Source organism: Hemicordylus capensis, chromosome 4 (genome assembly GCF_027244095.1).
Source record: "Hemicordylus capensis ecotype Gifberg chromosome 4, rHemCap1.1.pri, whole genome shotgun sequence".
NCBI classification, from domain to species: Eukaryota; Metazoa; Chordata; class Lepidosauria; order Squamata; family Cordylidae; genus Hemicordylus; species Hemicordylus capensis.
Genome location: NC_069660.1, coordinates 242,581,252 through 242,598,201, shown reverse-complemented (window position 1 = coordinate 242,598,201; position 16,950 = coordinate 242,581,252). Strand labels below are relative to the sequence as shown.

At 42.3% G+C, this 16,950-nt stretch overlaps 1 protein-coding gene across 2 annotated transcripts in view; it reads right to left on the bottom strand.

Annotated features, from left to right (window-relative positions):
• Nucleotides 1–16,950, bottom strand: part of LPIN2 (lipin 2) — a 76,490-nt gene that overhangs the window by 3,826 nt on the left and 55,714 nt on the right. Inside the window, exons 13-19 of one of the 2 annotated variants that reach the window (XM_053243338.1) lie at nucleotides 15,930–16,006; nucleotides 15,637–15,784; nucleotides 14,373–14,521; nucleotides 8,936–9,022; nucleotides 6,471–6,623; nucleotides 1,251–1,365; nucleotides 87–190 (exon numbers count right to left, since the gene is read on the bottom strand). In XM_053243338.1, the coding sequence (XP_053099313.1) occupies nucleotides 87–190; nucleotides 1,251–1,365; nucleotides 6,471–6,623; nucleotides 8,936–9,022; nucleotides 14,373–14,521; nucleotides 15,637–15,784; nucleotides 15,930–16,006 (833 nt within the window). The remainder of the gene's footprint in view (nucleotides 1–86; nucleotides 191–1,250; nucleotides 1,366–6,470; nucleotides 6,624–8,935; nucleotides 9,023–14,372; nucleotides 14,522–15,636; nucleotides 15,785–15,929; nucleotides 16,007–16,950) is intronic. The other variant, XM_053243339.1, reaches the window with a different exon arrangement.

Below are 16,950 nucleotides of genomic sequence, written 5' to 3'. Positions count from 1 at the left end.
TAAACTTTCATATATTAAGTGATATTCCTGCCCAACCAAGAGAATCAAGCTTTCTTCTTCATTGCTTTAAAAAACCTGGTACTTACGAAGATTTGTTTCCCTTTGTCTGCTCCTGGATTAGTTCACCCTTTGGGTTGACTGTGAATATTCTACACTCTGGCACTCCCACTTGCACGTAAGCATACACATCCTGCAGCCAACAAGAAATACAGATCACCGATTTTGCAAACTGGCCAGTGCCACATTCCAAAATGCACATTTGAACGCACTCACAAGTACATGTACTTACACACACACACACACACACCACACACACACACACACACACACTTCACACAACCAATGCGGAGTCGACTGGTGGGGGAAAGTAGGATCCTACTTGCCTTTGCCCAGACAACTGGAGCCTCGTCTAGGCTCCGCTGCTCATGTGCTCACACAACCAGTGGGGTGGCAGACTCTCAAAGAGGGACTGGGAAGAGGAAGTCTTCCTGTATTCCACAATGCACTGCATGAGCAGCAGAGAAGCAGTCCATGGCAGTGTAGCCGCGCTCCCTTCTGGCCTCGTTTTCCCCAGCGCTATGGCAGCTAATCCTGGCAGCTATTTTTACCACTGCGGTGCTCCAGATGACCACAAAATGAGATAGGACAGGCTCAGTTCTCCTACCTCACTTTCCCCCGGGTTGCCGATCTGGGCTGCCTAGGTCTGAAGCAGCTGGGTTGGGAGGCTTGTGGTGGCCCAGACAACTGAAGCTGTCTGGGTTAATTCTCTCCTATCCAGGTAGCTTGTGTCATGAGAATGGGCTCACTGTGTATTTACATCTATTTATTGCATGTCCCTCAGCCTCGGAGCTGAGTAGATTCCTCCTTGGAATGAGTAGTTTGGGAACATAGCCAGCAGCTACTGAAGCTGTACTTGAGTGTCTTTCAGAACCTTGTAAGTAAGTGCCTGGACATTTTCTATCCTTGTTTCCAACAACCTACAAAGGGATTGGTCAGGATCTGTTCAATCAAAGGCACAGTAGACCAAATGAATAGGAATCTTGAGACAGTTGCTAGATATTAAATGGGATGAAGATTAGACTTAATTTGTCTCATGGGCTTGAGGTTCTCTAGGCTGGATATTTAATTTATTCTAGTTGGATAAACTCCTCACTATCTTTACAAGTATTCAAAAACAGTTTACATATTTAGCATATTTTATGTAACACATTAAAATATTCTGATCTACTGTTAGAATGATGCAGACTTACATTGGGCCGATTTCCAAAAGCAGCATAGAAAGGTTGTTCACATGGAGCAAACAAGTTCTTGATATCATTTAAACACTCAATTTTAAACTTCTCTGGCTTCTTTTCTATCACTTCCCTGGGGAGGGAAACAAGAAATAGAATTTGCCACAACATTCCATTCAAAAATATTGCCCTATTCTCAAGAAAGTTATGATATGCAGTCAGGCTTTTGGCGGGATGTATGTGTGTGTGTGTGTGTGTGTGTGTGTGTGTGTCTTATTTTGCCCTTTCTTAAAAGACAATTTAAACAGATGAAGCACAAAGATATAGGAGCAGCCTCAATGACCCTTTAAATCAGTGAAACTGTGACTACTGGTTTTTACCTAAACGTTGCCAGCAGTTGATTCTGCACTGAAATGTTGCCAACAGTTGATTCTTTGTCTTTCAGTGTTTATTTATTTAAAAACTTTACATACAGCATTTCTGCCTCCAAAAAGACAAACAATTGTAGGGATCAGTATACTAATCAAGCTAGCTGCTTTTCATTCCTGCAGCTCCTCCTCTGTACAACAGAGGAGAAAACAACTATATGAATTCCTGAGACAGATCCCTCATAGTCAGGCTTGGATTTGTATGTGTAAAAATCAAACTATTTGGATCCCACACCGCCCCCCAAATCTAATTCTAAATTTGTTTCAGATGTTCACACCCCATACCCATGATTTCATTGTGAGTGTAATGGGGTCTGACCCAACCTCTCCACAACCCCCTGTAAAATACCCAATGCCTCCCCACTCAACTGACCACCTGTCTCTCCCTACCACCTTTGTCATGATTCTAGAAGCAGCAAAAGGAGAATAGTGGGCCAGTTCTCTTGCCCTTTCCCATTTCAGTAGTGCTAGGAAAAGTACAGTTTCTAGCACTCTTTGAATCTGGCATGCAGCCACTGCAGCGTGTTAGGCATCAGGGAGGGGAGAGAGACAGTCGTCCATTCTTCTTTTAATGCTTCCAGAGCCATTAGAAGTGTAAAGCAGCAGGGGTGGATAGCTAGCTAGATAGGCTGGAGTGAGTAAGCTAGGCAGGGTTGAAGTTCCTTTCCAGCTTGGATTAAAAATCTGAAATGGAAAAATCTTTTGGGTTGTAAAGTTAGGCCAGCTGTGCTCAGATAAAGTTCAGCAGCATCACTAACATGAACTGAGTTGTATACAGAGAAGGTCTGCAGTAGCTGACAGCCATTTCTGCAGTCACAGTCGTATTTGCCCAGCTGCACTTAAGCATCTAAGACTATTATACTACTAATAAATTGGCAGCAAAAGTTCCAATACACTCTTAACTCCTTCCTCAGTGGTGTCCTTGAGAGCTTTCCTTCATTTTCTACAACTAAGTGAATGACTTCCACTCATTCCTATGAACGAAAGTAAAAAACTGCACTTTGGGAAACAGGGGAGAGTGTCATGATTGTGAGGGTGGGGACAAAGAGATGGCGTTAAAGGGGGAAGGGAGAGAAACTACACAGTAATTTGGGGGCGTGGGGGGGAAGCACAAGAGAATCCTTAAAGGGAATATTGGGCATGAAGAGAAAAAGAGAGCCAGAGGAACAGAAATTCAAGGGGTGGGGTGGAGGGAGGGGGGATGATAAGCGTCCTCACTTCACTCCGTCTCCTGTTGGACATGTAAAATTTTATGGATCTTTTGCTAGTTTTCCTGTAAAAACTCAGTCCATCACACGACTGAAGTCTATACCAGTTTATAAATAGATGCAACTTCTAATATTTCAGAATATGCTAATGTGCTCCCTCTGGACGGCAGTGTTCCCTAAAACATGGATTCCCAGATGTTGTTGACTACAGCTCCCAAAATCCCCAGCTGCAATGGCGTTTGCTTGGGGATTATGGAAGTTGTAGTCACATTATCTGGGAATCCCTGTTAGAGGGAACACTGCAGGACTAGAGTGGCTTGACGTTAACTTTATGTGATGCACCTTTTTTTCTAACTACACTCTCAATAATTCACCAATGTGTTAAATATGAAGAGGAATACCCAAGCATGAACATTTGCAAACTACTAAGGCATACCTAATGTGTATTAAGTGACTCAGAGTATGCATTGTTCACATTATATTTAAAGCAATTCACATACAGGTGGAACTCGGAAAATTAGAATATCGTGTAAAAGTCCATTAATTTCAGTAATGCAAATTAAAAGGTGAAACTGATATATGAGATAGACGCATTACATGCAAAGTGAGATAAGTCAAGCCTTAATTTGTTATAATTGTGATGATCATGGCGTACAGCTCATGAAAACCCCAAATCCACAATCTCAGAAAATTAGAATATTACATGGAACCAAGAAGACAAGGATTGAAGAATAGAACAATATCGGACCTCTGAAAAGTATACAGTGTACTGTGCTTGATTGGCCAGCAAACTCGCCTGACGTGACCCCATAGAGAATCTATGGGGCATTGCCAAGAGAAGGATGAGAGACATGAGACCAAACAATGCAGAATTGCTGAAGGCCGCTAATGAAGCATCCTGGTCTTCCATAATACTTCATCAGTGCCACAGGCTGATAGCATCCATGCCACGCCGCATTGAGGCAGTAATTGCTGCAAAAGGGGCCCAAACCAAGTACTGAATACATATGCATGCTTATACTTTTCAGAGGTCCGATATTGTTCTATTCTTCAATCCTTGTCTTCTTGGTTCCATGTAATATTCTAATTTTCTGGGATTGTGGATTTGGGGTTTTCATGAGCTGTACGCCATGATCATCACAATTATAACAAATTAAGGCTTGACTTATCTCGCTTTGCATGTAATGCGTCTGTCTCATATATCATTTTCACCTTTTAATTTGCATTACTGAAATTAATGGACTTTTGCACGATATTCTAATTTTCCGAGTTTCACCTGTACATTATCTTTCAGTCTTTACAAAACTGCTGTAATATAAGTCTATTTTTCCTCTAGATTATGAATGTACACACGTGGACAAATGTGTTGGTACCCCTCCACGAAAAAAGAAGAACCCACAATTGTCTCTGAAATAACTTGAAACTGACAAAAGTAATTGGCACCCATCATTGATTATTCCGCATTTAACAAAAATCAGACTTTGCTCTAGAGTTTTGATGCAACAGAATATTTCAAATAATAACAAATGAAAATGGCATGGACAAAAATGATGGGACCCTTAACCTAATAATTTGTTGCACAACCTTTAGAGGCAATCACTGCAAACAAGCGATTCCTGTAGCTCTCAATGAGACTTCTGCACCTGTCAACAGGTAGTTTGGCCCACTCTTCCTAACCAAACTGCTCCAGCTGTGTCAGGTTTGAAGGGTGCCTTCTCCAGACTGCATGTTTCAGTTCTTTCCATAGATGTTTGATAGGATTCAAATCAGGGCTCATAGAAGGCCACTTCATAGTCCAATGTTTTGTTCTTAGCCATTCTTGGGTGCTTTTAACTGTGTAAATTGGGTCATTATCCTGTTGGAGGATCCATGACCTGCGACTGAGACAGAGCTTTCTGACACTGGGAAGTACGTTTCACTCCAGACTGTCTTGATAGTCTTGAGATTCCAATGTTCCCTGCACAGACTCAAGGCACCCTGTGCCAGATGAAGTAAACCAGCCCCAAAACATAACCAAGCCTCCTCCATGTTTCACAGTTGGTATGGTGTTCTTTTCTTTGAAAGCTTCATTTTTTGATCTGTGGACATAGAGCTGATTTAACTTGCCAAAAAGCTCCAGTTTTGTCTCATCTGTCCAAAGGACATTCTCCCAGAAGCATTGTGGCTTGCCAAGATGCATTTTAGCAAATTCCAGTCTGGCTTCTTAATGTTTTTCTTTCAACAGTGGAGTCCTCCTGGGTCTTCTTCCATTGAGCCCACCCACTGTCACTCAAAAAGCGACGGATGGTGCAATCAGACACTGATGGACCTTGACCTTGGAGTTCAGCTTTTATCTCCTTGGCTTTTTGTCTACCATTCTCACTGTCCTTCTGCCCATTCTGGAATCAACTGTTTTCACAGGAACATCAAACTGCTTGGATATGGTCTTATGGCCTTTGCCTTTAACATGCTTGTCTATAATTTTCTTTCTGATCTCTGACAACTCTCTCCTTTGCTTTCTCTGGTCCATGTTCATTGTGGGACACACAATGATACCAAACAGCAGAGTGACTACTTTTCTCCATTTAAATAGGCTGAATGACTGATTGCACGATTGGAGACGTGTGATACTAATTAAAGAAAACAGCTAATTTGAAAAATCACTCTAATCCAATTATTTATGATCTTTTCTAGGGGTACCAACAAATGTGTCCAGGCCACTTTAGAATATCTTTGTAGAATAAGCAATACTTTATCTCTTTTCACACTTGCTTTGCTTTACTCGATGACATATCAAAGGCATGCAGGTATACATGGGACAATTGCTTTTCATTTAATCGCTTTTTAGGAGGCATAAAACACTTTTTCAATGAGCTGTAAGGGTACTATCAAATTTGTCCATATGTGCAGGACTAAGGCTGAGGATGAGCGGTTTGCATAAGGCCACCTGGTCTTCACATAAAGACGACTCTGACCACTGGCCTATCTAACTCAGTATTGTCCACACAGACTGACAGTGGCTTCTCCAAGGTTGCAGGCAGGAATCTCTCTCAGTCCTATCTTGGAGATGCCAGGGAGGGAACTTGGAACCTAGATGCTCTTCCCAGAGTGGCTCCATCCCCTGAGGGGAATATCTTACAGTGCTTACATGTGGTCTCCCATTCAAATGCAACCAGGGTGGACCCTGCTTAGCTAAGGGGACAAGTCATGCTTGCTACCACAAGACCAGATCTCCTCTCCTTGAACCCTGACTCGTACTTTAGTTTTTCAGTCTCTATGCTACAGTAGCTCTCATTCCTAGTGCTTAAAACGTGCCTTGTAGGATCAGGCCAGCAAGCAACAAAAGTCAAACAACCACTAGATGATCCATCATTGGGCCATTATCCATCTTCTGCTTCTTCCTGTTCTAGCTAATCTTGCTATCCAATATACCAGCCTTGAAAAAATATACTGTTACCAGGTAACTGTAATACAATTGAAATTATAATTTATCAAGAGCATCATATATTATACCATGATAAAACCATAAATTACAAAGTGGTTATTTCATTTAGTATCTTATGCATTATTTCACACTCCCCCTCTCATTAAAAAAGATGTGAACACACAGTTTGCTTACGTACCTATGAAAAGCAGAGAACAAACTACTTGGAGACAACATCAAGGGACCTCTGGGCAGGATTGTTCCTTTATCATTGACCCAATGCAAGTACCCTCTTGTCATATCTGCCATTCCAATGGCACGAGCAGAGCAATAAAGAAACTTGTAGCCATTCCTAGAAAAACAATAAAAACTTATTTGACGTTCTAGATTATGAAGATCTCTCTTGTCAAGGCAGACTTTTAACATCAAAATATCCCATTCAGTCCTACTGTGTTTATAATGATGAGGCAGCATTTCATGTCATATGAAGTGTACTCTCCCAGACAGCTATACTGAGAAGGATATGTTAATGTTGTTCACAGTCCAAAACTAACATAGTAGGGCTATGCACTGAGAAAGTAATTCGTACTGGAATTTGTTCTAATCCAATACTATTAAATCTTGCATTGTGTTGATGATGCAAAATACATTGAATTGATATATCGGATCAGTTCAACGCATTGGTGGGGGCCTATCTGAATCCAAGCGGTGAGCTTCTTTCTGACTAGAAATTAGCTGCAAAGCTGGCACTTTACAACGCCACTTTTTAAACATTTAAGAACACTCAGAAAACTATTATTTGCCTTCATTTTTGAATAGACATAAAATGTGTAGCATGGTGTGCCAGTGCAACCATTTTCAAGATTGCAGGGCCATGTACCCAGTGATGTCTAGCACATAGTTGTCATACTTTTATTCCACAACAAGAAAGTCACATGGTAATCATTCGCTAGATCTTTGTACATGGCCCTGCAATCTTAAAGATAGTTGAAACATTTGAAAGGGCTTTAAGATCAAAGTTCAGTTCAAAATGCCATTTACAGGTAAAGCACAAATTAAAACAGAAAATCTGTACTGCAGCCCTCAAATGTTTCCTCAAAACGGGAATACTCCCTTAGGCACTTAATTGTCTCTACAAAATGTGGTTTGTAGTGTGGCATTCTTGAATCTTTAGAAGGGAAATCTTAGAGATTAGTAACTTTTAGAGATGGTTTAGCTTTTATTTCATTTTTCCACAGAACTTGGGAGGCATTCCTATGTATTCATACTTGTGAGTTGTCATAGTTGAACTTAATGGGTCATACTTTTGAGTCAGTGTGCATAGGATTGGACTGTTAGATATTCACTCCTTCAAAAGCAGACTTCTGTAGACGTTTTCAGTGCTGCTGCTTACAGTGATAGGATGGAAGTTTGTTTGGTTTTTTTAGATGCTGAAAGATCTGAAGCAAGCCAAGGCATTTTGCTTCTTTATGCCCCCCTCGCTCATGACCTTCATCCTATTCCTCTGCTTCCACTTGGCTTTTATGTCCTCTAACTGACTGTTTACATCAAAAAATGGCTCCTCATGTACTACTGGTTCCCCTTCTCTCTGCCGCTGCCTCCAGCTTAGGCCCTGGGTATTTAAGAGAATGTCTTCTTCACCATGAGCTCTTCCTAATTTCCACCTGCATCCTGGACTAAGATCCTGCTGGTACAGTCACATTCTTCCAGTGTGATCTGATCAACAAACTGTTCATTTAACAGTCAGCCTGGGCCTCCTTTGATCCCAGCATATCTTTCCCAGTAGGGAAAAAGGGATACAGAAGTCTAATCTGTAGGCAGTCTAAGGCTTCTGCTCTTTCTACCACTGCTCACAGTGACACCAGCAGGCTGCAAGGCAAATCAGAAGGCAGAAAGCCAGAGCAAATGAGGCAACCACGAATAAGCCTAGATTGCAGCTCCTCACTTAAGGGAAATGCTTGACTAACAAGCAGAAGGTTGCCGGTTTGAATCCCTGCTGGGATGTTTACCACACTATGGGAAACACCTATAATTGGGCAGCAGCGATATAGGAAGATGCTGAAAGGCATAATCTCATACTGCACAGGAGATGGCAACGGTAAACCCTCCTGTATTCTACCAAAAGAAAACCACAGGGCTCTGTGGGAGCCAGCAGTTGAAATAGATGGCACACTTTACACCACCACCACCCTTCTCTCTCTCTCTCTCTCTCTCTCTCTCTCTCTCTCTCTCTCTCTCTCTCTCACACACACACACACACACACACACACTTGAAATATCTACAGAAATCACTTAAGCACACCCATTTCTTTCCTCAGCTGACAAGGAAAAGAGCCGCCTGGGAAACGTTTCTTCCCAGTCAAGTCCTTAGACTTCTCTCTTGCTTGAACACTATTCATGCATAGCATGGTTTACAGCACACTGCTCTTCTGCATGTCACTTTAAGGAGGAACTACACTGTTCTAGAAGTTATAGTTCAAAACAGGAACTTGAGTTACAAAAGTTAGACATTATAAACATACACAGAATTTAAAGAACTGAAAATTATTCGATAAAGAGATGACAAAAATTATGCAAAATCAAGCTGTTTTTGTTTAGTCATTAGCCAAACTAACATAACCAATTAGTCCCATGTTCCCAAACTCTCATAGTCAAATTACTTACTCATTAATAGAATGGTAGAGTTTTGCAATACCCTGATGTGTCCAGTCTTTGCCAAGCTGTGGGAGAATCTGTCCTAAAGCATCTGACCTAGACCAGAAACAAAGGGTTAGGCACGTGAATTGATCAATTTATTAGATCAGCTTTTATCTATCTATCTCCCACAACTTATGTCTCTGGGCATTTTACAATAAAACAATACAAATTAAAACATTAGAACAATTTAAAACTTAACCCAGTGTTAAAACTGTAAGTCTAATTCAAAGCCTGTGTGAACAAATATGTCTTATCTGCCTTTTAAAAAGTTGTCAGAGATGGGGAGGCTCCTATTTCAGCTGGGAGCACATTCCAAAGCCTCGGGGCAGCAACAGAGAAGACCCGTCCCTGAGTAGCCACCAGACCAGCCAGCGGCAACTGCAGATGAACTTCTCTAGATGATCTCAATGTGCAGTGGAGCTCATGGTGAAGAAGACATTCTCTTAAATACCCTGGGCCTAAGCTGTTTAGGGCTTTATAGGTTATAACCAGCAGCTTGTATTTTGTACGGAAACCTAACAGCAGTCAGTATACCTCTTTTAGTATAGGAATGATATGGTCTCTCGGAGATGACCCAGAAACCAATCTGGCTGCCATATTCTATACCAAGTGCAGTTTCTGGTCTGCGTACAAAGGCAGCCCCACAGAGCACATTGCAGTAGTCAAGTCTGAAGGTTACCATCATACGTACTACTTTTCTGAGGTCATTTATCTCACGTGTGGACAAGGCTGTCTCCAACCCATAGTCCACCCCAAAACCAGTTTAAAATGAGTCTAGAAAATCAGTTTCCTCCAAGACTGCCTGGAGTTGGGAAGCCACCACCCTCTCAATTACCTTGCCCAGCCATGCAAGGTTGGAGACTAGCCTATAGTTGCTTAACTCTGAGGTACTCAATGCAGGTTTCTTCAGAAGAGGTCTAATGATTGCCTTGTAGAGACAAGGAGGCATCCTGCCCTCCCTCAGAGAAGCATTTATAATCTCTACCAGGCCTTCTACAACAACCCCACTGCCTGATAGTATAAACCATTTTAGACAAGGGTCAAGAGAACAGGTGGTAGGCCACACCATTCCAAGCAACTTGTCCACATCCTAATAGTCACAAACTGAAACTGATCCAGCCTAACCACATAAGAGGAGTTGTTGGACACTTCTGCATCAGACACTGCATTAATTGTGGAGTCTGAGTCTAAGTTGGCCCAAATAAGAGATATTTTATCCACAAAGAACTCATTTAAAACATCACAGCAGGTAACTGACAGTACCAAATTCTGATTTAGAATTTGATTCAGAATTTTCAGAATTTAGGGACACAGACTAGCCCTCTCACAACTCTGAACAACTCCACTGGACATGAGCTTGCTGATGCAATACAGACAGAAAAGAATTGTTTCTTTGCCACACGTATCACCTGAACACAGATTTTCAAATGTGCTCGATGTTGTAATCTGTCAGATTCGAGTCAAGTCTTTCTCCATTTGTGCTCCAGTTGTCTACCTTGCCACTTCACCCCTGTAGTTCTTCCGTATACCAATGAGCCAATTTTGAAGCAGGTCAGAGAGGACGCTTAGGAGCGATCATGTCTACTGCCCTGGTGAGTTTGCTGTTCCAATTCTCCACCAGCTCATCAACACGATCACCATCAGAGCAAACACTAAATCCTACCAAGGCTTCTTGGACTCGTATTGGATCAAATAATAATCTCTCTCTCTATAATATACTAAGGTCATATGTGGCAATCCCTGCCACTGCTGCAGCCATGACCAAAGAAAATTGGGGGTGGGGTGGGGCTTTCATGTACAACCTGGCGGACCCATGGAAGGAGCTTTCACCACAATCTCTACCACCAGTGGCTCATCATTGCCCTTCCTCTCCGTAGCCATGGGGTAGCTTAAGGCAGGCGGGGGAGAGGTGGGGCATGGGGCCGAGTGTGGGGGGAGGAGGAAACCGCTGAGTCTCGGGTGGGGGGAGGCCAGGAGCACTAGCACTAGTGCGCAGATGTTCTGTGCGAGTTCAGCTAGTACTATGCTAGGGATCATTGCTAGGGATCATTAGGAAGGGGATTGAAAATAAAACTGCTAATATTATAATGCCCTTGTACAAAACTATGGTGTGACCACACTTGGAGTACTGTGTACAATTCTGGTCACCACATCTTAAAAAGGACATTGTTGAACTGGAGAAGGTACAGAAGAGGGCAACCAAGATGATCAGGGGCCTAGAGCACCTTTCTTATGAGGCAAGGCTAAAACACCTGGGGCTTTTTAGTTTAGAAAAAAGGCGACTGCGGGGAGACATGATAGAGGTCTATAAAATCATGCATGGTGTGGAGAAAGTGGAGAGAGAGAAATTCTTTTCCCTCTCACACAACACTAGAACCAGGGGTCACTCCATGAAATTGATTGCCAGGAGGTCTAGGACCAACAAACGGAAGTACTTTTTCACACAACGCATGATCCACTTGTGGAACTCTCTGCCACAGGATGTGATGACAGCCAACAACCTGGATGGCTTTAAGAGGGGTTTGGACGACTTCATGGAGGAGAGGTCTATCAATGGCTACTAGTCGGAGGGCTGTGGTTCACCTCCAGCCTCAAAGGCAGGATGCCTCTGAGTACCAGTTGCAGGGGAGTAGTGGCAGGAGAAAGGGCACGCCCTCAACTCCTATCTGGGCTTCCAACAGCATCTGTTGGGCTACTGTGCGAAACAGGATATTGGAATAGATGGGCCTTGGGCCTGATCCAGCAGGGCTGTTCTTATGTTCTTACATTAGTATTATTACTATTTTAGACTGTGAGCCCTTTTGGGGCAGGGAGCCATTTTATTTATTTATTTGATTGTTTATATCTATGTAAACTGCTTTGGGAACTTCTTTGGAAAAGCAGTATATAAACATTCATTGTATGTATTCAGTTAAGCATCAACTTGCTCTATTCCTCTTCAATAGATTGAGTAACTGCAAAGCTTTTGGTAGAAGCAGAGAGAGAGGTCGAAGAGCCAGAATTAAGCAACAAAACAAAACAAAACCAGGTTGTTCACCTGTAACAGGTGATCTCTCTGGTGATCCATGTTTATCAGACATGGATCACAACTGGGTCTTCTGCATCTGTGCAGTAGCTTCATGGAGGAATCCTTCACTCTGATAGGCACTCTTCAGCATTCTGAAGCACGTCCATTAAAACAGGTAGGAGAGCACCTTCACCTTCAGTTCCTGAATCAGCTGCTGCGATGAGACTGATGTTAAGTTATGGAGAAGTCCCCTCAAGGCAGGAAAGAGCAAAATACTGAAAATGCATGCTAGCAGTGAGGTCAGGCAGATGGGTGTTGTGAGACAGAAGTGGGTGCTAACGTGTTATAGCACTTTCTTGAGAACTGCCCAACAGGGATATGCATGAACTGTCAGTTGGATGGTTCAGTGGTGGCGGGCAGTACCTTTAAAGGAGCAGGGAGGGCGCCCTTACCCACCCTTGCAGTGTTTCCTTGGCTGGTGCTGCTGCCAAAACTGGCATCCCCACTGGCGTGGGGCTGCTGTGTATCTCCTTGCAGCCCTGGTCACCGGCAAACTAGAAGTGCCCGACGTGTGCACATGTGCATCAGGCACTTCTGGTTTGACGATGACCAGGGCTGCAAGGAGGTATGCAGTACCCCTGTGTCAACAGTTTTGGTGGCAGCACCAGCAGGGGAATGCAGGGGGGTAAAGGCATCCTCCCTGCTCCTTAAAGGTAAACCCCCTCTGCCAAACCAGCCTCTGGCTTGGTAGTAAAGCCATTTCCCCGCTGCGCCATTACGTGGCCAACCAGGAGGCTATTGGTTTGAATCCCCACTAGAATGTTTCCCAGAATATGGGAAACTCCTATACTGGGCAGCAGAGATAGTCAAGAGGTCATGCAGGCAGGTGTGGAACTGGACAGTGGTAGCGTTCTTTCCAAAGGTGGCAAGGTAAGCACCTGGGTGAATGATTCAATGGCGAAGCTGATGGAGTCTTGGTAGCTACAATAGGTTTGGAAAGCCTCCTCCTCCTCCTCCTCCATCATCTAGACCATGAGTTATAGGGAAATCCTTAAAGCTCAAGGTTGAAGGTGTAGAATTGGCTGAGCCAAGCAGGGATTCCAAGCGGTACCTCTCAGTGTCCTACCCTGAACCACCTCCCCTAGGTGAATGGCCAGGTGTCGAGAATGGTGAAAGCATGATCAGCAAGGGAGGTTGAGAAGGTATAAGAGACATGTGCCTCAATGTCACTGATGACAGTAGTGGTTGGAACAGCACCAATGTCAAGGGTAAAATGGTTGACTGTGTCATCATTGATGTTGGAGAGATCTCCTTCACTTGGAGCTCCAATGTCAGGAACTTCGAGGTTGAAGTGATGCATTTAGGCGTACCAGACATCTATGCTGAAGACTCTGAAGTGGTGCTCTCAATATCAAGCCCATCGAATTCTAAGGAGGTCTTAGTAAGCCCAGACACTGGTGAAAAGTTTCCTTTTATCTGGGTGGTGGGCAGAGAAGGAGTGTGCGGGGATATGATCACTGCCGATCCCAATGCTGATCCAGAGAACACAGTTGCACCCAACACCGGCTTTGACATTGACTCAGAAAAGTAGCGACACGTGTGTTCAGGCTGATCCTGAGTCTCAATTCTCTGTTCTTTCTTGTTTGCTTATTAAATGAAAGGCAGACTCTACAACTGTTAACATTGTGATTCTTCCCCAAACACAGCAGGCAGCCGCCATGTTTGTCAGAGGACGGTAAAGTTCCTCTAAGGACTTGCAGAATTTGAATGTTTTAGGAGCATTCATGTTGAAGAGTAATGAGGGACAGTCTGGGTCAAACAGTAAAGTTCACAAGGTCGCCAACTTAAGGAGGAGATCCAAATAGAATAGCCGTGAGACAGGCCAAAGTCAGAATAGGAGAGGCATAGAGTCACCAAAACTAGAGGTGGTCATGGGCCGGGCCAAGTCAAAAATGAAAAACACAACTAACCAGATAAGGGTGATCTGTAGAGAATAGTTGAAAAACAGTCCAAGTCAAGCCAAAAAGTTAAGCAAAAAACAATGTCTCTTCACAGGAACTAGCGAGAGAAAAGGAAACAATAACCTTCACGTTGCAGTGAGTGTGGCAGACAAGAAGGAACTGAAGGGGAAGGTGCTTTCCCGCCTGTTTTAACAGATGTTGTTTTTTCCATAATGCTGGAAAGTGCCTATTGGAGCTATAGATTCCTCTGCAGAGCTACTGTGCAGGTGCAGAAGACCCAGTTGTGAGGGAACAAGGATTATCTCAGAGATCTGCTAGTTTTCATGTACAAAAATAATCTCTGTATCAAGTCTTAAAGCAAGGCTTATGGGTCACAAGTAGTTTTCAATAAGCCAGGGCATCCTTTTACAAGAAGTGAAACTGGACAGCAACTTACTTGGTTATTGTCCCATCAATATCAGAAATGATGATTTTGTCATTCCAGCTCCACAGATATATTGTCCCTGCACAACGGCAAGTCCCTTGATACTGGGTTGTAATGCTAAACACAACATCATTTGGACCATCTCTAAGCTTCAGTTTTGCCTTTAAAATCAAGAAGAGCATAGTAACACACACACACACACGACATATGACCCTTCCATAATAACTTATATTTTCATAGTGACACATTTTGATAATGAAAAGCATGATTTCCAGAACTTCTAATAATTGCAGCATCTAAAACAGGGCCATAAGTCCTGCCCTGGCCTTGTCATTCACCTCCAGAGCCTGCCACTCACAGATATAGAAGCAAATGCCACTTCTGTGATGGCAGGCACTTCTATTACTTGGGAACCTGAGTCTCCTGATCATGGAAGCGCCGTTCACCTGCTCAGACAAACTTCTTATCTGTGAGCGGTGGGATGTGGGGGTGAATAACAAGGCCGGGGCAGGACTTTTGGCCCTATTTTAGACATTGCAATCACATACAGTGATTTTAAAGTTAACATCTGAATAGGGCTAGAGTGTTGTAAAACTGCAGGACAGTTAGGCCAATGCAAGCAGCGGCCTTTTACTGAGAATTCTGGGAACTGTACCAGCATTTTTCTTTTCAGAGTTGGGCCGAGTCTGCAAGTCTTCTGTTTTCTGTAACAAGGTAAACCCAAATTAACCAAAAGGGAAGCATCATAAGATGCAGGCCAGGCTTCACTCTATTCCTCTAAAATCATAATCAGAGCAGCTCACTGCACAAGGGACATTACTGATATTTTAAAACCTATTTCCAACCTCTGTTTTTCTTTTACTCAGCACAAGATAGAGATAAGCTGAATACTAGCTTTGATGAAACAATAGTCAGCGTGTCAAACTATAATATAAGAATCATGAACACATTTGATACCACTGCTAAGGTATTAATTGGTTCACAAATGATCTTTTCCCTCCCATTTACATTAAGACAGGGATTTGAGGTTTGCCAAACTAGTGCAACATTGGTGGAAATAAACGAGTATCCTAGTGTTGAAGGAATTCTCCAGGAGTTGCAAAAACTGACCTAAATCCAGAATTCTCAGTAAAGTTATTAACAATTCAGAAACCTAATTTTAGGAAAGAAAAATAACTGGCCCTTTAGTTCTTTTGTGTTTTAATCTCTTGTCAAGTTTTGTAAACATCCGATTCAAAATGGCTTAAAATAATCAGAATCTTCACAAACCACTTACAATTTGATCTGAAGACAATCTAAGTGACTTTTTATAAGAGGTAGCATTCCCGTGGCTTGGATGTTCAAATGATGCAGAATCTATTTTTAAGGATTCTTTCAGTTCCTGTGACCCTTCATCATCACTAGAAGAATCATTATCTGTAGGCCTAATACAATATAAAAAATAGTAGCAAGATATACCATTATTCAGAACTGAAGAAAAATCTCATAATTTACAATGTGCAAGATCATTTTTTGATAACACATTTCTGGAATTCAAATTCAAATTGTTCAAATTCAAAATAAACTTACCGGTTTTCTATTTGTTCCTTTGCAGTAGCAAAGTCACTTTTTGGAGCCTCAGATTTCCCCTCTTTTGCCTCTGGAAGCTAATATATAGAAAACACATTAAAGACACCAACACAGCAATAATCTTGCACCTCCCTCTGAATGCAGTATTTCTGACTCACAGGTCAGAAGTAGCAAAAAGGTGCAGCAGTACTAAAATAATCTTTTTTTAAAAATCTGAAATGGGATGAGGTAAGAGTTATTTTGTTCACCTCATTTTAAAAGATAGACTTGTTTGCTATAAGCTGAATATGCAGTACTATTCTTCCAAATCAAGACAGGGTTATGACGTTTAATGAACAGCTTCCCAAGCTAGTGCCAAAATAATGTTAGCTATCAATAGTGGAAATATTATTGCAATGTTTGACCAAAATAAATGAAACTTTAAGTGGCTTGTGCCAAAAAAGAAAAGAAGAAACTATCAAACAGAATGAACAAATGGCAGAATCAAATTCCTTCTCTAGAACAGGATTAGAATCACTGACTAGAGTGCTGCAATATTGGCTATAATTCAATAAAGCTGCCCAGTAGCTCCGACTGGCCAACAAGTGAAAGTCTCTAGTAACTGAATAACTCACAGGGACTAATCTGCAACTTTAGTTCAGTTAAATAAAGAATCTTATTCTGCTTAAAGTTGCTATGTACCAAAGCTAGTTCAGAGAAGAAAAGCAATATTTTACAATATTGTGGTTGTATAGCTGAGAGAGATCTTTCCGAATGAGGCAGATATTGTAAGGAATATTGCACAGAGCAGCAGTAGGGGACACTGAAACTATTATGAGAACAGTATACTATAACAGCTGGACAACACAACAGCCAGCTGAAAGCAGGAAAAGTGCTCAGTGGTGTTCAAGGGGACTGGATTGGACCTCATATTTATTTTATTACCAAAGTTATAAGATTAAGAATTAAGATTAAGACTGCTCCAGATTATGACCCTATTCACATCTTATTTCAATGCAAGAAAAGCCTGTGTATAGTTTGT